This window comes from Musca domestica, unplaced genomic scaffold (assembly GCF_030504385.1).
Source record: "Musca domestica strain aabys unplaced genomic scaffold, Musca_domestica.polishedcontigs.V.1.1 48, whole genome shotgun sequence".
In the NCBI taxonomy this organism is placed as follows: domain Eukaryota; kingdom Metazoa; phylum Arthropoda; class Insecta; order Diptera; family Muscidae; genus Musca; species Musca domestica.
The window spans coordinates 317,883-342,668 of record NW_026712340.1 but is presented as its reverse complement, the minus strand read 5'-3'; the positions used below and the strand labels follow the sequence as shown (position 1 = coordinate 342,668).

At 36.8% G+C, this 24,786-nt stretch overlaps 3 protein-coding genes across 9 annotated transcripts in view; 1 reads left to right on the top strand and 2 right to left on the bottom strand.

Annotated features, from left to right (window-relative positions):
* Positions 1 to 148: 148 nt before the first annotated feature.
* Positions 149 to 860, top strand: LOC131804727 (uncharacterized). Its single transcript, XM_059127845.1, has one exon. The coding sequence runs from the start codon at positions 305 to 307 to the stop codon at positions 680 to 682; it is 378 nt and encodes a 125-aa protein (XP_058983828.1). The 5' UTR covers positions 149 to 304; the 3' UTR covers positions 683 to 860.
* A 7,581-nt stretch (positions 861 to 8,441) lies between these two features.
* Positions 8,442 to 15,060, bottom strand: LOC101890826 (alpha-1,3-mannosyl-glycoprotein 2-beta-N-acetylglucosaminyltransferase). Its single transcript, XM_005181748.4, has 7 exons — positions 13,322 to 15,060; positions 13,032 to 13,261; positions 12,580 to 12,729; positions 12,409 to 12,513; positions 11,417 to 11,507; positions 11,183 to 11,353; positions 8,442 to 9,216 (listed from the first exon to the last, which is right to left on the bottom strand). Exons 1-7 carry the CDS (start codon positions 13,967 to 13,969, stop codon positions 9,103 to 9,105), a joined length of 1,509 nt encoding a protein of 502 aa, XP_005181805.1. The 5' UTR covers positions 13,970 to 15,060; the 3' UTR covers positions 8,442 to 9,102.
* A 5,215-nt stretch (positions 15,061 to 20,275) lies between these two features.
* Positions 20,276 to 24,786, bottom strand: part of LOC101892098 (uncharacterized) — a 126,100-nt gene continuing 121,589 nt past the window's right edge. For all 7 annotated transcript variants that reach the window (XM_059127832.1, XM_059127834.1, XM_059127836.1 and 4 more), the window contains exons 5-7: positions 23,274 to 23,504; positions 21,094 to 21,392; positions 20,276 to 21,019 (exon numbers count right to left, since the gene is read on the bottom strand). In XM_059127832.1, the coding sequence (XP_058983815.1) occupies positions 20,766 to 21,019; positions 21,094 to 21,392; positions 23,274 to 23,504 (784 nt within the window). In that variant the 3' untranslated portion in view covers positions 20,276 to 20,765. The remainder of the gene's footprint in view (positions 21,020 to 21,093; positions 21,393 to 23,273; positions 23,505 to 24,786) is intronic.

The following is a 24,786-nucleotide window of genomic DNA, read 5'->3' as shown; positions in this document are numbered from 1 at the left end:
TCGCTCCAATTGTGTTCCTAGCATTAAACTTTTAAATTCACTATTCACAACAATGAGCTTTTGTATATGTCAACTTAACGGATATTTCAAACATTAGCTCACAGCTTCAAAGTCTCTAGCTTTTGAGTGCATTCTATGACTGACATTTCCTTATCAGCTGATCTATTAATATTTGCAAGAAGGACGAATAAACAAATAATATCTATGTCTCAATCTCTGGATTATACAAAGAAATAATATAAATAAGATTTCAATTGTTTCATATTTAATTGGAGTATCCCCACATATTATCTTTTGATACAAAATGGTGCGTAAGCGCAGTAATTTGGGTCGTAAATCACGTAATGCTAGAAATGCTGCAGCCCATAGAGCCGCTCAAAGCGACGAACAGCGCGCAAAGAAAACTTTGGCTGTTCGAAATGCCATGGCACGTCTTAGGGCTCTGCGAAATGCCACTCCACGTCCGTATGTGCGACGTACGTTGGATGTGAACTTTGATTACATTTCCCATGGCAAGGTTTCAAATGAATCAACGACTACTGGTTGCCCTCATTGCAAGGCGTTGAAGTTGGAGGATGGAGTATGTGAATTGTGTTGTTCAAGCTCACAAATTAAATTACCAGAATTGAATCTACCACCAGAGCCCTTGCCGGAAATGATAAAAACTGAAAAAATCGCATAAAGATATGCGAATAAAAATATTTTTCTGATAGATATTTTTTGGTTATTGCTGTTCATTTTGTAATATAAAACCCAAGGGAGCCAATAACCGTTACAGTATTCAACGTTTACAAAATTTTCAATTTTATATGTTACAACATTATATATTAAATAAATAAATTATAACTGTGTATGAAAAATTTTGAATTCAGTGGATTTTTTGTGAACGAAATAAAGAATAATTTTTCACTATATACAATTTTTCACCAAAAAATGAAATAAGTGCGAAATACGATTGTAACTAACATCTACCTTTCAACTCCAGGGGCTACATCGTGCTTCAGCTGGAAGATGCGCAGACATTTAAACAAACAAAAATGACCGAAAAAGACTAATGGGTCTCATTTCAAAGCGTGGACCTACTTCTTTCATGTGACAATAATCCGTCCAATGAGAGCTCAAAATGCAAAAATTTTTGGGACTACAATCAGTAAAGTACCAAATATAAAGGGTGCAAAATAGTAGAGCGAATGGGACTTTTAGTAAGAAAAGGATTTCTATCCTTCCAAAAATTCTTCCCGAACATTTACGATATGATATCGATCATAAATAACCATTGAATGATTTAAGCTATTTTTGGAGTCTTCGTCATTTTCTTCTATTTTTGGCCCTTATTTGGCATCTTTGTTTCTAAGGGAGTAGAAAATTCTCGGAGTAGGGCCCATATTGGTCTTGACCACTAAAAAATTGTATTTATGCTACCCTGGCGTAAGGAACCATCGTACAGATAATTGCCACATAGAAATTTATTCATGTAAAGTCCCCACATTGGAGTAACCCAAGTCCACTTTCACATCTAATGTGTGGTCAGAAAAGAAAATTTTGTATTCTATTGAATTTGTAACCCCCAAGAGAATATTGGTTGGGAACGTAGATATAGATGTAGATCCCAAATCAAATAAATTGTGAAAAACAAGAACAAATTATAAATATAAGAAAGTAGCACGGGACCGAATATTTGTTGAATCGTCATTGAATTATACTATGATGAAAAATATGGACTTTATGGCGTCTCCAATTTACAATTTAAATGACAAATAAAATTAGTTCCCATCTTACGGTAATTGGAGTAAAATAGTAATTATATTTGATTATCCTGAAATCAGTCTGCCCTCAATTATGAGATGGATAAAATTATTTTTACTTATTTAAATCACGTGAATTTTTTTCAGTTTGACATGCTATGTTGTTCTGCTATATTTTCGATTTGGCCTCTATTTGTCATCTTGGATTATAAGGGGTGAAGAAAGTTTTCAATGTAGGTCGATGTTTCGCAGTAGTGCCCATATGAAGGTACTTCCTGATTTTACCTTATTTCAAAGGATTTGGCTAAAAAATTTCAACATATCTACAAATTTTAGAATTTTCTCCATGTAATAGTACCCCCACAAGTCCACCTTTTGGCGGACTTATGAGAACTCTAATGCACAATCTGAGGTGTTAATGGGTTTAAAAAAGTAATTAACTTTGGCTATTCTTAAATCATTCAGCCCTCAATTATTATTCCAAATTACTGCTCATTTGACTAAAAACTAAAAATTAATCGACCAGTACATAAACACTTATAACAGTCATATCTTTGAATAATTATGCTTTGACAAATATGCATAATACACTAAAACTACTGGCCGGCAACGCGGACAGGGTCAGCTAGTATAGAATACTTGGCAGTTGTAGGACTACTCCTAATAAAAACGAATGATTCTAACAGAGGTGGACAGCAACTCTTACAAACTTTCTTGAAATATAACAAGAAGCTTATTTGGAAAAGATGAGTGGTTGCATCAAATGTTTTTAAATTATTTAGTAATGAGTTAAATTGGCGATTTATTTTTCATCTCATTTTTTGTTAAGGGTTAATAAACTGCAGCAAGTGTGGGTTAGAAACTAAACATTAGGTACTCTTGGTGCAAAACATGAGATTAGGTGGTTTTTTTCTCAACAATTCTTTGAAAGCAACAATTTTTTGAAATAGAATATTATATGGCTGATTTAAATAGGCGCTCATCAGTTAAGGTTAATATACACATAACATTACAATCCTATGTAAAGCTATTTTACTGCATTTCTGTCAACCATTTGTATAACATACTTTAAGGCGCTTAAAATAACTTAAATCTCTCTATAGTGTAGTAAACATTAATATATTCATTGTATATGTGCAATATAAATACAGGGTGAGATAAAAAAATGCGACAAAGTCAAAAGCAATAATTTTTACATTTTTTTAAATTTTATTGAATAAAAGCTGCCTGAATGTTGCTCCGCGGTATTTTGGCCCATTCCCGGATTGTTTTCCGGAGATTTTGCGCGTGCTGAGTGCGATTGTGCTGAGTCCTGATGGAATGTGCATGGTCTACGACCAAAATGTTTGCGTGTCCAAGGCTTTAATACATCCTCCAGAATATTTTCGCGATAATATTCGGCAGTTATTCTGATGCCACGGTCGATAAATACGAGCGGAGAGCGACCATCGGCTTTTATGGCGGCCCACACCATCATGGTGTGGCCGGCGCTTGAGTTCTGGTGTCCAACCGAAGGTGCACATTTTCAGCTGACCCCTTTGGCAAAGAAAACAATATCATTTTGCTTGTTTACCAACTGCTGGACAACGAATGTTTTCTCATCGGAGACCACCAAATTCGGCAGTTCACCATTTTCGGCCAAGCGAAGCAACTCTTTAGCTCTTTTGAGTCTATTTTCTTTCGGTTGCGTTGTAAGTTCTTGCATTATTTGGAATTTCAATGGCTTTACCCCGACCTCATTTTTCAATATTTTGTTAGTTTTCTCTACATCTTCGAACAGTTTGGCGTGGTTAACTGTATCAAATGCCTTTGATAGGTCAAGGGCTACGAACACAACTCTATGACAAGGCTTGTTCTGGTTTAATCCTCGACTGATATATGTGGATATGGCGTGCATTTGTAGACGGCATGCGTGTTGATGGTTAGAAACTGGATAGCTTCCTCTGATATTGGGGAGGTGCGGGACCACTCGGCCCATTTTCGTCCTCGGTTTGCTCTACAAATTGTCGGTTGATTGGATGTAACAAATGTCATTAATTCTGTTGTTAACTGGTCTAAAAATTGCAGGTTCTGGAACACAACTATTAATACGTCACAACAAAGCATTTCTTTTTTAAATAGTGTGAGCGCCTAAAAGTATGCTCTAAAAGGGTAAGTATGCTACGGTGTCTAAACGCTCTGAGAAATTAACCGTTACATCTTTGGGACAAAATTCTGTTGCTTTTAGGGAAATGAATCAAATTATTATTCGCCAATTTAATTTGGTAATTTTCTTTTGAGACGATCGGTAATGATCTGTAATTTTTAATGAAAAAGAATAGGTTTGGTTCACAGATACTCAATTACGCTCGAAACGTGGTTGGTAAATCAAATTGCAATCGGAAGCGTTTTGTCAGGCAACCTTGAACCCCTTATGCGATATTCAAAGAAATCCCACGTTTTACTAGGCCTTTAACATAATTCCCGACACTTGATGGAATTTGACCAAAAACACAGATGACTCCTATTAGGGAATGCCTAATGGAGAATGGGCATTTGCAACCTTCTTTGTTAGTACAATTTTCCATAAATACACGAAATTATTCACCTTCAAAATCGGTTGTATATGGAAGACCGAACTAGATGTTTTATAATGCTTCTTTAGAAACACCATAGAACACCTTTTCAATGTTGTTCTGTGTACAGATATTCCTTGGAATATGTATTTGTCAAGGTTTATCAATCCATAGAAGGCCTTTAAAATAAAACAGATCTTCAGAAGATGAAATAAGTACGGGATATTAAAGATCTTGAAGGTTTATTAATAGCAGAAGTCTTTTTAATAGCAAGAGAGCTTCCATGGACTAAAGAAATTATGTAGGACATGCAGGAGAGAAATGCTCATCACACAAATCTACTACTATTTTCACACCTATCCCACGGCGGCCGGTTCTATGTACCGGATTGACTCGGAGGCACATTTCTCCGACCAGGGGCCGCCAACCCAGCAAATACATGTTCGTGTTCGTCCATTTTTCTGATGTGGGAGCAACATTACCCGGAATGTTTGCTCCGTATTCTCTTGGTCCGAGCCGGGATCGAGACCAACCCCGGACCATGGTTCTGCTCCGTTTGTCGTAATCGCATCCACCACAGATCGGTTTCGGTGAGATGCAACGGATGCATGGAGTGGGTGCATTTCCGGAATTGTTCCGGCCTAAACCGGATACAGGAGTATAGCGATAGGGACTACATTGCTTCCTGCTGCATCAATGTAGACCCCAGTGAGTCTTCATCTTCGGCGTCCTCATCGTCGTCGCAATATGAGACTCCCCCGCAATCTCCTCAACAGCAATCTACGCAGCAGCTGACGCCACACATTGCTGTTCAAGTTCCGGACAATGCATCATTTCTCCAATTTAATTGTGATGGTCTCAGAGGTAAGATCAATGAAATTGTAAGCTTTATGAGTCGGAAGAACATCAAGGTCGCAGCGATCCAGGAGACGAAGCTGAGTACCACCTGCAGGCTTCAAAGTTGTGATGGATACAACGTACTAAGGAAGGATCGCTCCAGAGGTGGAGGTGGAGGATTAGCGTTCCTATTGCACCACTCTGTCCAGTACAGACCTATCTCGCCTGAGCTTGACTCTAGTGACCCGTACATGGAATGTATGGGGGTAGCGGTCAAGTGTGGAACCGCCGAGGTAGAGGTGCTCAACGTGTACATTCCGCCGTTAAATAGCTGTGCCCCACGTTATATGCCTAATATCAGTTCACTACTGGTAGGCAATAACCGTCTGGTGCTAGGGGATTTCAATGCCCATCATGAATTATGGCATTCCGTCCTAGGTAATGACCAGAGAGGCATGGCGCTGGCTGAGCAAATCGATAGCTCCACGTTTTGCACAGTGAATGAGGACGCGCCCACTAGAATAAGGGGAGACTGCCACAGTTCTCCGGACATATCCATCGTGTCCCCAGGTCTGACGAATGACGTAACTTGGCAATCAGTCATTTCTCTAGGCTCAGACCACCTCCCCATTATTATCGCCATTAATAGACCACCCGACTTCATCGACTCTGAACGCCGCACTTTCCTTAACCACGGGAAAGCTAATTGGCAAGAATTCAGAGAGTATACCAATCGCCGCTTCAGAGAACTGCCCAACCCATCTGATGTTCAGGTAGCAGATAGGTGTTTCCGGGACATCATCAAAGCTGCAGCCGCTCGCTATATACCTGCTGGTCGAATACCTGAAATAAGACCAAACTTCCCAGCAGAGGCAGCGGGATTAGCAAACGAGCGAGATGAGCTTCGCCGTACTAACCCTAATAACCCCAGAGTCAGGGAACTTACTCTGGAGGTAAACAGGTTAGTAGGTGAGCATAAGCGGAAAAAGTGGCTAGAACATCTGAAGCATTGCAACATCGGTACCGGAACGAGTAAATTGTGGGCAACGGTTAAGTCGCTTTCGAACCCTGGAAAAAAGGACGATCGGACATCTGTCTCATTTAACGGCGCAGAAGTGACAGATCCGAAGAGGTGCGCGTGTTATTTTAACCGGCAATTTGTAGAGCACCCCGAGAGTGACAGGGCGAAGAGAAGGATACTACGCCGTGTACGATCCCTTCCAGCCGAGGAGGTACCACCACAATTTACGTTGGCAGATGTTGCACAGGTCATCAGAAGCGCAAAGTCATCCAAAGCGCTTGGTCCTGACGGAATCTCAATGGTGATGTTGAAGCAACTGGATGAACCAGGAGTTGAGTATCTGACAAAGCTTCTCAATCTGTCGTTAGCCACCCTAGTAGTTCCCGATGCCTGGAAAATGGGCAGGGTGGTCCCGCTACTGAAGCCAGGCAAGGATGCCAGCAAAAGTGATTCATACAGGCCGATATCACTTTTGTCACCAGTAGCAAAGACGCTTGAGGCTTTACTCCTCCCCAGCATAAGAGAGTGTTTCCCAGTAGCCGATCATCAACACGGATTCCGAAAATTGCATAGCACAACAACAGCTTTACACGCCATTTCCACACATGTCAGTAGAGGTCTCAACCAGAACAGGCCGTGCGATAGAACAGTTATGGTGGCACTTGATTTATCAAAAGCCTTTGATACAGTCAATCATGCCACACTGTTCGAGGACATTGAACGCACCACCCTCCGGCCAAGTTTGAAACGTTGGATAGTAAACTACATGTGTGGACGCCAGTCGTACGTGGAATTCAGAAACAAGAAGTCGAGCATCCGTAGAGTTAAACAGGGAGTTCCCCAAGGTGGGGTGATATCTCCGGAACTGTTTAACCTCTACCTTTCTGAAATTCCACGCCCTCCAGACGGCATAGAGATTATTACGTACGCAGATGATTGTACGCTCGTGGCGTCCGGACCCATTATTGATGACATTTGCGATCGGTTGAACGCTTACCTTGTTGATCTTACCGCCTTTTTCACTGCGAGGAATATGAAGATATCCGCCACTAAGTCGACGGCCACACTTTTCACCACATGGACTGCGGAGATGGGGCTATCCTTGAATGTGCAGGTCGATGGTGCTCTTATTCCGACCACCAACTACCCCAAGGTATTAGGGGTCACATTCGATAGCCTCTTTAAGTCGTCCGCGCATACCACAGCTATCTGCGACAAGATTAGAAGTAGGAACAAGGTCCTCAAGTCTCTGGCCGGCAGTACTTGGGGAGCTGATAAGGAGACCTTGTTGACCTCTTACAACGCGATAGGCCGGTCTGTGGTAAACTATGCGGCTCCAGTGTGGTCCGCTAACGTCAGTGCTACGCAGTGGAAAAATGTTCAGTCCTGCCAGAATGCCGCCCTTAGAACCGCAACAGGGTGCCTTCTCATGACACCCGTCGATCACCTACATGAGGAGGCGAAGGTCTTACCGGTGCGACAGCATAACAAAATGCTGTCAATGCAATACCTGCTTGGGTGTTATAGACAAAGCCATCCAAATCACCATCTTGTGGATAGGCAACCTCCGCCCAGGCACGTTAGGAAAGACCTTCATGATCTAGAGAGAGAGGTACAGAGGTATAAGAGAGAGCCTCTAGATCAACAGGCCTATCAAGCGGGACTGAATAGTATTCACTCTAATGCGGTCTCAGAAGCCATTGAAGGATATAGAGTGAATACTGTGCTAGGAGACCATCCCCCTCCCGTCGCAGCTGAAGAACGAGAGCTGCCCCGACAAACCCGAGTAGTCTTGGCTCAATTACGATCCGGATGGTGCAGCCGCCTAAATTCCTACTGGGCCCGGATCAACGGCGAAGTGCAGAACATCTGCCCAGCATGTGGCACAGGCCCACATGACACGCTGCATTTATTTCGCTGCCCAGCCAAGCCTACTCACCTAACTCCAGTCTCGTTATGGACTCAACCCATACAGGTTGCATCCTTTTTGAGACTGGACTTAGAGGCAGAACCGGATTGAATTGAGTTAGAAAATGGAAACCAAACGAACACATATGTATGAGCTGCTACAACAACAACAACTATTTTCACACCATGGGTCAAGTAGAATTCTAAATAAAAATTTGGTTACACCAAAATTCCCACTGAACACAATCGTTAAAATCTAAAAATCCATTGGGCTTGAGGGTCGTTCTACAAGCAACATTATAATCTTTCGACCATTGAGTCCCTACTTTCCTACTTTACCGATTTCATTGTATTTTTTAAGAAATTGCATCTCCATTTTCTTGTTTTTCATTAGAAGTACAATTTTGTTTTATTCTCTTTTTTATTTAGTTTTCTCTCTATATATATATATTTATTCTTTATATTTATATAATTTCTTAACAGTTTTACAGCTACAACATTGAGATTCTTTAATTAAATATTAATATTTTTTATAAACTGTATAAAGTAGTAGTCAGAGGAGTTTACACTTTTTTTTGACAAGAGGTGGTGGTCGGTTATCTTGATATATTATAAATGTTATAATAACAAATGAAAAATTGAGAAAAAATAATAAAAAAAATATTGGAGAAAAGAAGAAAAAAAACTTAAGATTCATAAAAACAATAACTATAAACAATAAAAAATACATAATAAATACATTTTTAAAACTATAATGTGGAAATTTTACAGTGTCGCTATTTTTAAAATATAAACAATAAAACAAATGCCTTAAGTAGGTATATTTGGTTGATTGGTTGTTTTAATATTATTGTTGATTGATTAATTATTTTTTTTTATTTTTAATTGGTGTTATTTTCATATAGATTTATCAGTTGCTGTTGTTGGTTGGTTTTTATTTTTCTCTTTACATTAAACCTAAAAAAGGAATCATCATTGTTTCATTTATTTTTCTTAAGGACTAAGACTATGATAAACTTAAAATAATAAAATTCTGTTAGCTCCAGGATAAATCGTATCCCTTCCAATTGACATTCGGTGCCAGGTAGACACGCCGTTTATTGTGTACAAATGAAACAATACCATGATAGGCCGTTCGTGGTACTCCACTCTGGAAAGAAAAAAAAAAAACATGTAAATTTAATACGAAATGTACATAATCAGCGTCTTCTCTAGACAGAGTGCATGCCGGATACTGAAAATCTTTAAAAAAAAAATATTCTTAAAACTGATACCTTTAAAACGCTTTTCAATTGGAGACACTACATCGTCTAACGGAAAAATATCGTTCAAAAGGTTTGTCCTATAAACACAGAAGGCGCGGAAAAAGCTATTCTAAAAACATTACTTCGCAGAAGGCCTTTGAAGGACAGAAAATAGCTATTGAAACAAAAAATAATGTAAAGCGAGAAGACCTTTCCGCAGTTCTTCTAAAGTAGTAAAAGATTTTCTAAAGACAATATTCCTTGTTACAGGATACGCTAAACGACATTATAAGGCCAGAAAACTGCACCAAACTTCAGACTGCTGTCATTTCTAAGCCACTTGTCCTACAGCTGTTAAAATTATTCCAGTGTAAGCTCATTATATTGTTTACAGGCGTACAAAAGCATTTTGGTGAGAATTTTCCAGAAAAAAAGTTATTCGTGATGGAATTCAAGTGTCATAGTGTGATTTCTTTACATTTGGCTGGAAAACCACAAGTGGCTATCGTTAGAGCGTTGAATAAATCTTTTGTGTCTCGTACCATCGCTCGTTACCGTGATACTGGTAGCGTAGCCCGACGCAGAAGTGGTTCGAAAAGTAAAGAAACGACTTGATCGAAACCCGCGTCGCAGTGGCCGAAAAATGGCTCGTCAGCTGAACATATAGCCATATTCCATTCGGCAAACATTGAAAAGTGAGCTCGAGGTAAAGCCATTAAAATTCCAAAAAGTGCAAAAACTTACACCGCAACTGAAAGAAAATAGACTCAAAAGAGCTAAAGAGTAGCTTCGCTTAGCCGAAAGTGGTGAACTGCCGAATTTGGTTTTCTCCGATGAGAAAACATTCATTGTCTAGCTGTTTGTAAACAAACAAAATGATTGTGATCTTGCCAAAGAGTTCAGCTGAAAATGTGCACTTTAGGTTGGACCCCAGAACTCAAGCGCCGGCCATAACAGCCGATGGTCGCTCTCCGCTCGTATTAATCGACCGTGGCATCAGAATAAATGACGAATATTATCGCGAAAATTATTAATTATTATTATATATTATCGCGGATACCAATCCGTTGGACTATTGTGTTTGGAGTGTTTTGAGAAGCAAGGTTGGTAAAGTGTCGATCACCTCAAGCAAGTACTTCGCCGGGAATGGGCCAAAATACCGCAGAGCAACATTCGGGCAGCGTGTGACGGTTTCATTTGCCATTTGAAGCCCATAATTCGTGCAAAAGGTGACCAATTCGAACAAATCTAAACTTATTCTAAAATTTGATGCTATTTCCGACATTTTTTGCTTTCATTCAATAAAATTTAAAAAGATTGTAAAAATTATGGCATTGGACTTTGTTGCAGTGTTTTCATCTCACCCTGTAGACGATCTTCTGTAGACATACATTTTAAGCTCTTGTTTACATCAAATACGTTTACAAACAAGAGCTTGAAATATATTCTATTATTAATAGAAATTTAATTGGTCTTCTACAAGAGGAGATTAAAAATTAAACTTTTAAAAATCAGAAAATTAAAAGACCTTTAAAGGGTCTTCCATCTAATTGATTCATATATAAAGATCTTTTGAAACAGATGCTATCTAAATTGTCTCCTATTAACAAAAGTCATCCTGAAAGGGCTTCCATGAACAAAAAAAAAAAACTGCCAGAAGGGTTTCTTAAAACAGAAGGTCCTGAAAAGGTCATCTATAAACAGGTCTTAAAGAAGTCTACTGCAAACAAAAGACTTCTAAAAGGTATCGCAGAAATAGAAGACATTTAATGGTTTTTCTACAGACAAAAATATGCAGAAACACTTTCAGCAGACATTTCACAAGATCTTCTATGGATAAAAGACCATTTGGCATTTTTAAAACATACTCACCTTAAAATCATCCATTAAACCTAACATTTTTGTTGTTCGCTTGTATACATCTCTGGAATTATATTGTATACGTACTGGTCCATCTCGGGTTATGAGATTTCGTCTCAATTCATCATAGGTAACTACAGGATACGTGTAGACTTCTTTTAAAAATGTTCTATCATAATTATCCTGTAAAAAATCGCATAATTATTTAAGTTTTAATATCTATTAATTGATGTTACGAGGACTCACCTTTAAGAGATAACTCAAATTCATTTTGGTAAATGGTACAAATTCCTCACTTAATTTGATATAACGTAGATATTTATCAAAGAACAAGCCGCTAAAATGTAATTGATAAAAAAAAACAAAACATATCGAACAATGAGCATCATGTTCTACACATAGATAAAATATATTGTTGAAAGTTGGTTTGGAAACGCATGTAAACGAAATGTTTTTAAATGGTGCGAGATAAGGGCCAATACCTTTAACCATTAACTAAAAATAGAAACCAAAAATGTGATGCGGTGTAAAAAAATTGTAGCAATTTCAAACAAGCTTTAAACTAAATAGCGTTGAGATCGATACGTATAATCTTACCAAAAAGTATATGCAAATAGTCGGAAAGCTGTATCTATATATGAGCTGAATTAAATCAAAACTGATGTCAGGAAATCATTGTTAAATTGTACATCTGAATTGTTTTTCATCAATTTCAATACGTTATTAAGATGCAGATAAATTGAAGGATTTTTTACTGGCTTAAGAAAATGACAGCCGATGACTTACATCGTCTGAACCTTTAGGTCTGAAAACATAGTTTGATGAAAGGAACATCCTCATAAAGGTTATTATATTTCGTCGAGGTAGCTGGCATGATATGGAACTTGGAAACTGGGTGATAGCAGAATAACCTATTTATTTTCCTTACTTATTGAATTAGATATAAGTATCAGATCTCTTTGTCTTCTAAATGGCGACAGAGTAGGAAATTCTTTTCGAAAATACCTCATCTAAAAATTTTCTACTTTCTGTTTTCTATTTCTACTCGCATTATGGATGAACTGTATAAAATAGCTGTCGTTTCTGAGTAGCTAAGCTTCGTTAAGATACATCATACAATTTTGATGTAAAGGTTTCATTGACACAATTTTCGTGGAAAAAATAATTTCTAAAAAGTTTTTGGGACACGCGTTAAATACGTTTCCGAATTCAATAATTGTGTCATGTCCCAAACTTACTTGGATACACCAACTTTGCCAAATGTCTGTGTCCTAGAAATTTCCGGTCGTATGCAAACCCGATTCTTCCGTTGCTCCGGATGTCTTATCCAATCGTCCCAGAAGCTGTTAGCAAAACGAGAATTACTTCAATAAAATTTATTGATTCAATAAAAATAGTGACAAACTTACGATTTAGGCCACTTCACAGACAATTCCTGCCACAGTTCTCTTGTCAACATCCAGCCCAGGCCGGGGAAGAAATCTGTACGATATAACAATTCCGGATGCGAGGTATCAATTAAGTTCGCTTTTCCATTGTCATTCCATGCGGAAACGCACCTAAAATAAAACAATTATTACATTATTAAGTTATTTATAAAATAAAGTCAAACAGTCTTAGAAAGTTAAAGAACAATTATTTTAAATATTTTTCATAGTTTAATATGTTTGTGGTAATTACAGAAATTTAGTTGGAGATGAACACCTATGTTTATTAAGGAGGTGGATATGTTTATTGGATCTACAAAACACATTAGAGTAATTGGGAGTGTGGTCATGGGATGCCTCGGTCATCTTCCAAGAAAAAGTACATTCCCGGAAGAAGAAATTGTTGTAAAATTGTAAACTTTTTTCAAACTCACCACAATGAACTATCCTGCTTCAGCAGCTGATGTGTGCCCAAAAAGTATTCATAGAAATCTGGGGCAACATTCAAATCATCTTCTACAATTATTACAAATTCATAGCCCTTGCTGAAGGTGTGATTCAGAGCCCAGCCATAATGGCGAGCAATTTTGTAATAACCCTTGAATTTCTTTTCTTTGGGTGGTACAAAGATATCCGATTGGTCGGGTTGTTCAATGAGTTTCACCTAAAATAAAAGAAAATTTGTGAATTTAAATTCAAAAAATACATATCTTGCTAGACTCACCTCCTTGTCATAGGACAAAATGACATTTCGCGTTGCTTCATCCCCACAGTCCTGTGAAACGATTATGGGAAACTGTTCCGCACTGGGGCGATATTTTATGAGATTATCCAAACATTTGGAAATGGAAACACGGTTACAGGCAAACACCAAGACCGGTATAACAGGTTGATTGTTGCCCAGACGTGTTATCACAGTTGTAGCTGCCTCTGTCATCCGTTGTTGGGTTGCCTCCGTTTCATTTGGTGTTTCTAAAACTTCCTGTTGCAGCTGCTGCAAATCCTCCTGCTGACGTTGTTCGTCCGGCAACAACTTATCATTTGCTGGTGGCTCTTGTAAACTTAAAATAGTTTGTTGCTGATTATTATTATTATTACTATTACTAGCTATGTGAGATTCTTTTGCTTCTTGTTCTTCTGCTTCTGGAGGTTCATTTAAATATTTCGATTGTAAGATACCCAAGAGATTAATCATTAACTTGTCAGTCTTGTGATATTCTTCACGGGCATTTTGTTCCAATTTCTCAACGGTGTGTTGTCGACGATTCTTGAGCAATGGAAATTCACCATTTGTTTTGGGCATAAAATAGAATATGACAAATGTCCAGGTGACCAGAAATCCAGCAATCATTAAAATCTTACGGGAACGCATTTTGTCCGCTTGTTGTATTTTCTTTTGGCAAGTTGTATACTTTGTTTTGTCGGCAGGGATGGGGGTGTAAAACTATTAATCTATATTCGAGTTTCTATTTCGAGAATTTCAGCATCGCTATAATTATTGTTTTTTGTGTTGGAATTAGTTGTGGCTGTCGTTATTGTGTTTGCGTGTGCCCTTAACCATTAGCCAGCCAACACACACTTCCAAATGGCACATATCACTCCGCCGTTCAACAACTGTTGTCTGTTGTTTTATTACTGATTTGTATTGCTGATACCAGTGACGACGACTATGTACTAATTTACGTTGCTATTGTTGTTGTTTTCTAGTATTAAACTTTTATTTTACCACTTTTGTTATTGGTCGCTTCACTGCTGTTGTTTTTGTTGCTGTTCTGCAATCATTATTTGCTGTTCCGGTTCTGCCGCTTTGACTGTTGTGGCGATGATGATGATGTTCTTTCTGTTCTGGAACAATGTGACCTATTGACGCTGGCAGAGCTTTTAAATAAATTAAAACTCAATCTACATAGGTCGTCACCAAAGGGGTTTCCAATAACCTTCACATTTTTTCAGTTTTTTTTTTGGAAAGAAAATAATTTTAATAATTAACAGCACCAAGATCTCCCCAGAGATTTAGTTGAACAACAACGTACTAAACGACCACCTCCACTACTGGCACACAACACAACTTCTTGGGGGGACAAACCTCTGTGTTGGCCGTTTAAATTATAGTTTGTCGCATCCAGCAACGTTGCTGCTCTCCGCCCCTAATATCGTCGTTCGTTTTGTGTTAATTAGTGAAACTTTTTCATTTCTTTTGTCTTTTTCAAAGCCCCGCCGCTGTTCAGTAACAACGTCAATGGTCCACGTTTGTTTTGTTGATTTCTCTGCTCTCTTGAATCAATTCTCTGCAGTTAATCCCTTTAAAGTATTCTGCGTGCCATCTGTTTTAATTAATTGAATTTATCTTTTCTGTTTGTTTTGGCTTTCATGGTAAAATTAGTAAAAATATTTGCCAAAATTCTAATCTAATGTCTATTTCACACAAATTCACTGAATTGTTGTTTTTGTTTTTATGTCAGTTGTTGTCAACCAGCTGTTAGTGTGGACAATGTCATGAGTACCGAGTACTCAGTGCTGTTAATAGTCTGTTTGCCAAGTATATGACAGTTGCCTTGTATTCGTGTGAGTGTAAACTCTGTATTTACGGGAAGGCATGAGTCTGTCCATGGTAGAAGAATATAGGTAGACGCATCGACTCAGCTGCTGGGACAATGAACTGTCAAACTAATTTTGGAATTGAAAATGTTGAATGAAAAATTGTTTAAACTTGTAAAAATTGTTGAAAAATGCATATCATTACAACCCACGATTTGTGTCATATAAGAAAACATATAAAAATCTACTAATATTTAAAAAGAAATTTAAAAATTTTTGACATATCAATGCTCCCAAGCGTTGATGCATCTACCTGTATTTTTGTACCATGAGTCTGTCACTTGACGTTTTCAATGATTTTAGAACGTTTAAAAAAATAGATGAAAAGATAAAAATTAAAAACAAACAAATTTGCTGCAAGACAGTCTTATTTGACAAATGGTAAAATTATTAGAAGGCAACTGGTAGTATTCATGGTACAATAAAAAGGTTCTAAATGTGCACGACTTCTGCCAATTTGTGTATGTATTTATTGCTTTGAAAAATAAAAGAATATTTTCAAAATCAATTATTGGAAGACGCGTAAATTGCGTGATACATATTAAAGCTATTCACCAGTTTTGCCATGGAACTGTTTAACTGATTTTAAAAATGAGGGAAAATATCGAATAAATGAAAACAACTTGTTACATGCAAATTTGACAGGAAGCGGGCATAGCCTCAGGGCTGTATTTCTGTAGTTCTATGAAGCTGTTCTACCTCTTTATTGTACCATGGTAGTATTTATGTTTTGTTGAAAGCATGCTAGAATTAAAAAGTTAAAGTCATGCAATCATATGTTTACCATTTTTTAATAAAGTAATTTCTGTAATTTACTTTGCCAAATTTCACTCAAAATAAATAATATTAATTGATAAGTTAAAAATATCTGGTGGAAGTACTCCTCTCGCATTTGGTTCTGCTAAAATAAAAATTCTATAAGGAGAAAGTTTCGAGAGAGAAATTTTGAGTTATTTTACTAAAAGGTGAGGGTACATAAGCTGCTTGGCATTATGGCTAGGCATATTATACTTCAATGTTCTTTCAAATATAAGTCGATTTTTATACGTTTTCCTATATGACGTCATTCGGAGATTATTATAATACACATTTAAATAATTTTTCATTCAACATTTTCAATTTCAAAATTGGTTTAACAGTTCATTGTACCAGCAGCTGTGTCGATAGGTAATTTTGGAAATGCGCACTACAAGTGCACTAAAAATTACTAAATAGTACCATATTTGGTACAATTTGGTTTTGAGTGAACAGATTGTGCTTGAAATCTGAAATTTGTTGTTAGGGTCGCTGTTCATGTGTAGCCTGGATTAAATTGTACGAAAATAACTAAATGATACTATATTTGATATTGGGTGAAGGGATGGAAATAAAATTCTGAAATTTGATATTTAGTTTACTTATACTATCTGGGGTTGAGATCTGGTGGTGGTTTTGCAAGTGCATTTTTTTTGTACGAAATGTACTAAATGGCACTAAATTTGGTGTTGGGTAAAGGGATAGGGCTGGAATCTACAAATTTGATATTGAAGTATCTGCAGATAAGATATGAAGGCAGTTTTGGAAATGTGTACTAAAATTGTACTAAATGGTACTAAAATTGGTTAAAGGTGAAATTAAAGAGCTGAAATCCTGAAATTTGATATTGAGGTATCTGTTGGTATTTGAAATTGACAAATGAAGGTGGTTTTCAAAATGCGTACCATATTTGTACGAAAAGTACTAAATGGTAATATATAGTTGATATTGGGTGCAGAAATATAACGAAAATCCTGAAAATTGATATAGATGGGATGGTGGTAAAGATATGGAGGTGGTTTTGAAAATGTGCACTATAATTGTACTAAATGGTACTATATTTGGTAAAGGATGGAAATTTTAGAGTTGAAATCCTGAAATTTTATATTGAGGTCCCTGTTAGTAATTGGAACTGCGATATGTAGATGGTTTTGGAAAAGTATACTAAAATCATACGAAAAGTACTAAATGTTACTAAATTTGGTATTGGATGAAGGCAATGAACTTAAATCCCGAAATTTGATATGGATCTCATTGTTAGTGTCTGTGGTTAAGATATAGAGATGGGTTTGGAAATGCGTACTCTTATTGTACTAAATGGTACCAAAATTTGGTCAAGGGTGAAAATTACAGAGCTGAAATACTGAAATTTAATAAGGAGGTCTCTGTTAGTGTCTGTTCATAAGATATGAAGGTGGTTTTGGTCATGTGTACTATAATTGTTCGAAAAGTACTAAGTGTACTAAATTGGGTATTGGGTGTTGGAATAGAACTAAAATCCTGAAATTTGATATGAATCTCATTGTTGGTGTCTGTGATTAAAATATAGAGATATGTTTGGAAATGCGTACTCTAATTGTACTAAATGATACTAAATTTATTAACGGGGGGAAATTAAAGAGTTGAAATTTGATGTTGTCTCTGTTGGTTTCTGAAATTAAAATAGGAAGGTGGTTGCGTGTGTGTACTAAAACTACACGAACAGTACTAATAAATACTAAAATAGTACCGAAATAGTACTGTTATATTGGGGTCGACGTGGACTTACATAGGCATTGTTTGTCACAAGCCATTATTCAAATTCGAAACTTGAAATAAACGTTGAATAATGTAGCTAAAATCATCAAAATGTCGTATATAGGGAGGTACCGTTATATCGGAGCTGTACGAAAACCTGGACTTGCATAGACAATTTTCTGTCTTAGGATGTAGTATCCATTACGAACTTCAAATACGACATCTCAAACAATATCGATGGGTATTGTACCTAAAATTGTCAAAATACCGAATATAGAGAGGTACTGATATATGGGGCTTATACGAAGACGTGGACCTGCACAGACAATTTTCTGTCTCAGGCTGTAGTATCCATTTCGATCTTCAAATACCAAATTTTAAACAATTCCGGTGAATAATGTCGCTAAAATCATAAAAATACCGAATATCGGGAGGTACCGATATATGGGGCCTATACGAAGACGTGAACCTACATTGCCCATTTTCTGTTTTATGCTGTAGTATCTATTAAGAACTTCAAATACCAAATTTGAAACAATTCAGGTAAACAATGTCGCTAAAATCATTAAAATACCGAATACCCGGAGGTACCGTTATATGGGGGCTACACGAAGACGTGGACCTACATGGCCCATTTTCTGTCTTAAGTCGTAGTATTTATTACAAACTTTAAGTATCAATTTTGAAAAAATTCCGGTAAATAATGTCGCTAAAATCATCAAAATACCGCATATCGGGAGGTACCGTTATAAGGGAGCTATACGAAGACATGGACCTATATGGCTCATTTCCAGTCTTAGGATGTAGTATTTATTGCGAACTTTAAGTATTAATTTTGAAATAATTCCGGTAAAAAATGTCGCTAAAATAATGAAAATACCGAATACCGGGAGGTACCGTTATATGGGGGCTATACGAAGACGTGGACCTACGTGGCCCATTTTCTGTCTTAAGCCGTAGTATTTATTACGAACTTCAAATACTAAATTTGAAATAGTTCTGGTGAATAGTGTCGCTAAAATCGTCAAAATACCGAATACCGGTAGGTTCCGTTATATGGGGGCTATACGAAGACGTGGACCTACATAGCCCATTTTCTGTCTTAAGCCGTAGTATTTATTACGAACTTTAAGTACCAATTTTGAAACAATTCCGGTAAATAATGTATCTACAATCATCAAAATACACAATATTGGGAGGTATCGTTATATGGGGGCTATACGAAGACGTGGACCTACATGGCCCATTTTCTGTCTTAAGCCGTAGTATTTATTACGAACTTTAAGTACCAATTTTGAAACAATTCCGGTAAATAATGTATCTAAAATCATCAAAATACCTAATATCGGGAGGTACCGTTATATGGGGGCTATACGAAGACGTGGACCTACATGGCCTATTTTCTGTCTCAGGTTGTAGTATCCATTACGAACTTCAAATGCGAAATTTGAAACAATTCCGGTTAATAATGTCGCTGATATCATCCAAATACCGAATACCGGGTGGTACTGCTATATGGGGGCTATACGAAGACGTGGACCTACATGGCCCAGTTTCTGTCTTAAGCCGTAGTATTTATTGCGAACTTTAAGTATCAATTTTGAAACAATTCCGGTAAAAAATGTCGCTAAAATCATCAAAATACTACATATTGGGAGGTACCGTTATATGGAGGCTATACGAAGACGTGGACCGACATGGTCCATTTTCAATACCAAAAATCCTGCAGACATAATACATATTTGAGTAAAATTTTATCAACCTACTTCATATCGTTCGGAAGCTAGAGGGATTTCCAGAGACGTACATACGGATAGACGGACAGACGGACAGAGGGACAGACGGACGGCCATTGCTAAGTCGACATAGAATTTTATGCTGATCAAGAATATATATATATATATATATATATATATATATATATATATATATATATATATATATATATATATATATATATATATATATATATATATATATTTTGGTTGAGGGTATAAAAAGACCTAACACGAGCTGTTGGAACGAAGCTAAATTTCCGCTGACGAAGTAGCGGGCCTTTGCTAGTAATTAATATAAAATCATGATAGTTTTTGTAGTTAGTTTTTATTATTTTTATTAATTAAAAATTTTTCAATGCTTTACAATTAATTAATATAATTTTGTTTTGATATTATTATTTATTATTAATATTATTTTTTTTTTTTTGATTATTAATACGACTTACTTAAACTTTAAACTTAGTAGACTAGTAATGCTTAATTGTAAGAGAAGGCAAAAATAGTATGAGGTCTGTTAAGAAAATCGATATAATTTTTTTTTAAATTTTACAAATCAAGAAGTTTTGATTTTCGAAAATCTGCTTATTGTAAAAGGTGTTTTTTTTTTAAATTAGATTTAGGGTGGAGGCATAGGGGGCCGAGATAATGAAGACTTCGTGTATCACATCGCACATGATCATTACAATTATAGAGCTTTGTGGTTTGCTGGGGCATAAATTATACCCCTCGATGATCTGAAGGACTTCATTAGTATTCCTATAACCAAAAGTGATTTTTCCTTTTATTTATAGCAAATAGTATTTAAAAAAATGGCAGTTACATTTTAAGCAGTTATAATTTTCAAAAATGATTAGAGATTCAAATTTAGTTTTTTCTTTCTTTCTCGGGTTTAAAGCAAATGTTTTTAAAAAAAAGTTAATATTATTTTATTTATATATAGTTAAAAAAATATGTGTTTTTTTCGATACTCTATTATAAAAGATTTACAGTATTTATTATTTTTATTTTTATGTGTTTCGTAAATATGTTTGTGTCAATTTAACAAAAATATTAAGTTTTTCTGTGGCTACTCTTTAATAATTTTGTTAAATTAAGACCTTGGGAGTGTTTCGTTTTCTGGGGAGGGGGGAGAATAACTTTACAAAAAGAAATCGGGGAGGGTTTCTTTTGTTTTCACAATCCCATATTGCCTGTTGTTGTTGTTGTTGGTGTTGTCCATGTTTAATATTTGAGGTTCTGTTTCTTCTTCTTTTTAATTATTTACAAAAATTTACACAGCATTGCTACCAATGTGGCGATAAATATCTCACTTGATACTGCTGGGGCAGCGGTTTGACCAGCATTCCGTGCCTCTTCCAGTTCCTTTTCATCGACCACAAAGGCAGGCACCGACAACGGCAGTTGTTCGTAAGTTTTCACCAAGGGCTCGTTGAAATGGCCACGACTGTTGCGAGCCAAACGTTGATTGGCCAATTTTAATTCGCGAAGCTTTTCCTCCAGGCGCAAGACTTCATCTGGAAATGAAAAATGCAAATTTGGAAAAGTTCAATGAATATTCCAAATAATTCTGGAATAGTTGCCTACTCACTTCGATTAACTCCCTCAATATCGTTGATTTTAATGAACATGGCCAAGGAGATTTCATAGACTTTATTGGTATCCTGGAAGGGTGACATCATGGCCTCTGAGGTATCACGTCTTCTGCGGCCATAGCCGATTTGGCCATTCGAACATTGGGTACCCAAACATTTGTCCAGACACACATTGACTGTGGCACGGAACTGCACGTACGAGGAGTCGGGGAATTTGAAAGCCTTAAACTTAGCACTCAAGGTATCACCGTCGATGGTGTTGAAATTTTCAAAAAGATAGGGGTCCACAGTGCAGCTACAAAAAAAAAAAAAAAAAATAATAATAAATAAATAAAAAAATAAAATAAATTGAATATAAACAAGTAAAGAAGCGTCTAAGTTCGGTCGGGCCGATCTGTTTATATCCTCCACAATTCGGAAAGAAGTTGAAATTTTCAAGCAAAAAAAAAAAAATAAAAAATAAATAAATTCCTCGAAAAATGAAAACCTTCAAATGGGGGCTATACGAAGACGTGGTGCTGGATAAGTAATTTTTTTTGTCATAGATTGCAGTAACGATTCCGAACAACAAATACGAAATTTTACGCAATTTCGGTGAATAATGTACCTAAAATCATCAAAATACGCGATATAGAGAGGTACCATTATATGGGGGCCATATCAAAACGTGGACCTGAACAGACCTGTCATAGGCTGTAGTATCCATGACGAACTTCATATACCAAATTTGGAACAATTCCGGTGAATCGTGTCGCTAAAATCATCAAAATACCGAATATCGGGAGTTACCGTTATATGGGGGCTATACGAAGACGTGGACCTGCACAGACAATTTTCTGTCTTAGGATGAAGTACCCATTAGGATCCTCCAGTACGAAATTTGAAACTATTTCGGTGAATAATGTTGCTGAAATCGTCAAAATACCGAATATCGGGAGGTACGGTTATATGGGAGCTATACGAAGACATGGACCTCCACTGACAATTTTCTGTCTTAGGTTGTATTATCTGTTACGAACTTCAGATACCAAATTTGAAACAATTCCGTTGAATAATGTCGCTTAAATCGTCAAAATATCGAATATCGGGAGGTACCGTTATACGGAGGCTATACAGATATGTAGACCTGCACAGACAATTTTTTGTCACAGGCTGTAGTATCCATTACGAACTTCAAATACGAAATTTGACGCAATTCCGGTGAATAATGTAGCGAAAATTCTGGAAATACCGAATATCTCGGGGTAGCGTTATATGGGTGCTATACGAAAACGTGGACCTATATAGACAATTCTCTTCCAGGGGCTAAAGTACTCAAAGGGAACTCCTTCTGTGGATTTTCAGACTAATCCATTGAGAAATGTGGCCAAAGTCATCAAAATGCCGAATATCGGGTGCCACCATTGTATGGGGGCTATACGATATCGTGGACCTATAAAGAAAATTTTCTTCCAGGGTCTAAAGTACTCAGAAGAACTCCGTGTGCGAATTTTCAGACTATTCCATTAAGAAATGTGACTAAAATAATCAAAATACCGAATATCGGGAGGTACAGTTATATGGGGTATATACGATATCGCGGACCTATATGGACGATTCTTTTTTCAGGGGGTAAAATAGTTACGAGGTACTCCTTCTGTAGAATTTCAGACAATTCCATTAAAAATTGTGCCTAAAATCATCAAACTGCCGAATATCGGGAGGTATAGTTATAGGGGGGATATAGGATATCGTGGACCTATATGGACAATTCTTTTTCAGGGGGTAAAATAGTTACGAGGAACTCCTTGTGTAGAATTTCAGACAATTCCATTAAAAAATGTGGTTAAAATCGTCAAAATACCGAACATCGGGGGTACCGTTATATGGCGGCTGTACGATATCGTTGACCGATACAGCCCATCTTCGAACTTGACCTGCCTGCAGACAAAAGACAGATTGGTACAAAATTGTAGCTTCCCATTTTTATTCGTTTTGACTCTAGCGTGATTACAACAGACGGAAGGACGGACGGATAAACGGACAGATTTTACGCTGATCAAGAGTATTTATACTTTTTTGGGTCTAAAATTATTATTTTGATGAGTTACAAATGGAATTACGAACTTAATATACCCTCCACACTATGTATGGTGGAAGGTATAAATACTTATATCTCAATCTCTCCTCAACTTACCCCTTGAAAATAATGGTCTCCGACAGCAGGCGGGTATCGGTTACTTCCAAATAATTGACACCCAAACCATATACGGGTGCCGATTCACGATCCAAACTGATTTCCATGGTTAGCGGGGTACCAGGTGTTACGGTCAAATCACCCGTTACTCTTTTGCCATTCTGGCTGACACCAATGGCCAAACGGGGTTCGGGTGCCCTCTCCGTTAGGGATGTGGTGATTTCCAAGTCTCTAAAAAATCGCAAAAAAAAAATGTTAATATTTAATTACCCACTTGCAGTTGGGTGGGTTTAAAAAAAACAAGCAAATACCCTCAAGTCCTCAGACATTAAGTGGCCCTATGCAAGCCCACAAAAAAAACAACAACGAAATCAATTCCATTCCATCATTGTGGCCCACCATAATTATCATATACCTTATGATGAGGCCAAATAATAGGCGTCGCCTGCTTGTCGTTTTAGATGACTGCGTAAATTATAGCAACCTGTTGACAATAATTATGCATTGCCCGGCAATGCATGGCCTGTCCTCTATTATTATCGCTTCTACTGTTTACTGGGCCATAAAAATGTATGCTGGTGGTGGCCACCGTAATGATGGTCATAAAATTTAATCATACTGCAACACATGCCGGATTGGAAGCCCTTTAAAACTCATAAAGTTGTTTTTCATAATGACTTTAGGTTTTTAGATTGATAATTTTGCGTATGGTTATTTTCATTACTTCCCTTCGTGGAAGGCAGGATATTAAATGTGCAATGAGGAGCGGATATTGGGCTTTTATTGGTTGAGAAATATTTTTCATAATTATTTAAACAAGTTAAAGAGTATCATTCGGTTTAGCCGACAGAGGTATACCCTCAGCCAAAATTCGATTATTTGAATATATTTTGACTTCTGTTATGATTATTCAAATTATTGATCCTCTATGGAGTAGGTTCCGAAGGAATGCGCCAATATTGTCCATTTCAGCCCTAAATGAATATGTTATAAATATTGCGACGTGCCACCTATGAGCTGTATTGGTTACTTCTTTCACTTTATATGAGATATGTGATAATGTTTGGAAAATGTGAAATGTTCTACTCCATCAAATACAGATACAAATATTGGTATGGACAAATTTACAAAAAAAAAAAAGAAAAAAAATCGAACATTTATATCCAATTTTATGCGGAATCATAAATTCGATATTAATCTCATGGTTCTGGTTGAGAGAAATATTTAAATATAGCAAGTTGTAAAGAATCGCTGTCTTGTTTCGAAAGTTATGACAGATAAAAATATTGAACATTGTGACCCTTTGTGGGTGAGGTACCAGTAGGTGTTGGCAGATATATATCATCTTCACAACAGATCTTGTGTTAGGAAAAATGTTTGTATGTGTGAAATTTGAAGAGAGTTGGATGCTTATTTCGCTTTCTTTAAGCGTTTTGTTTTTTCTTCTATTTGGGAGAGGTACCAGAAGAAATGGTTTGATCTTTTCTATCTTTATAACAGATTTTATGTTGAT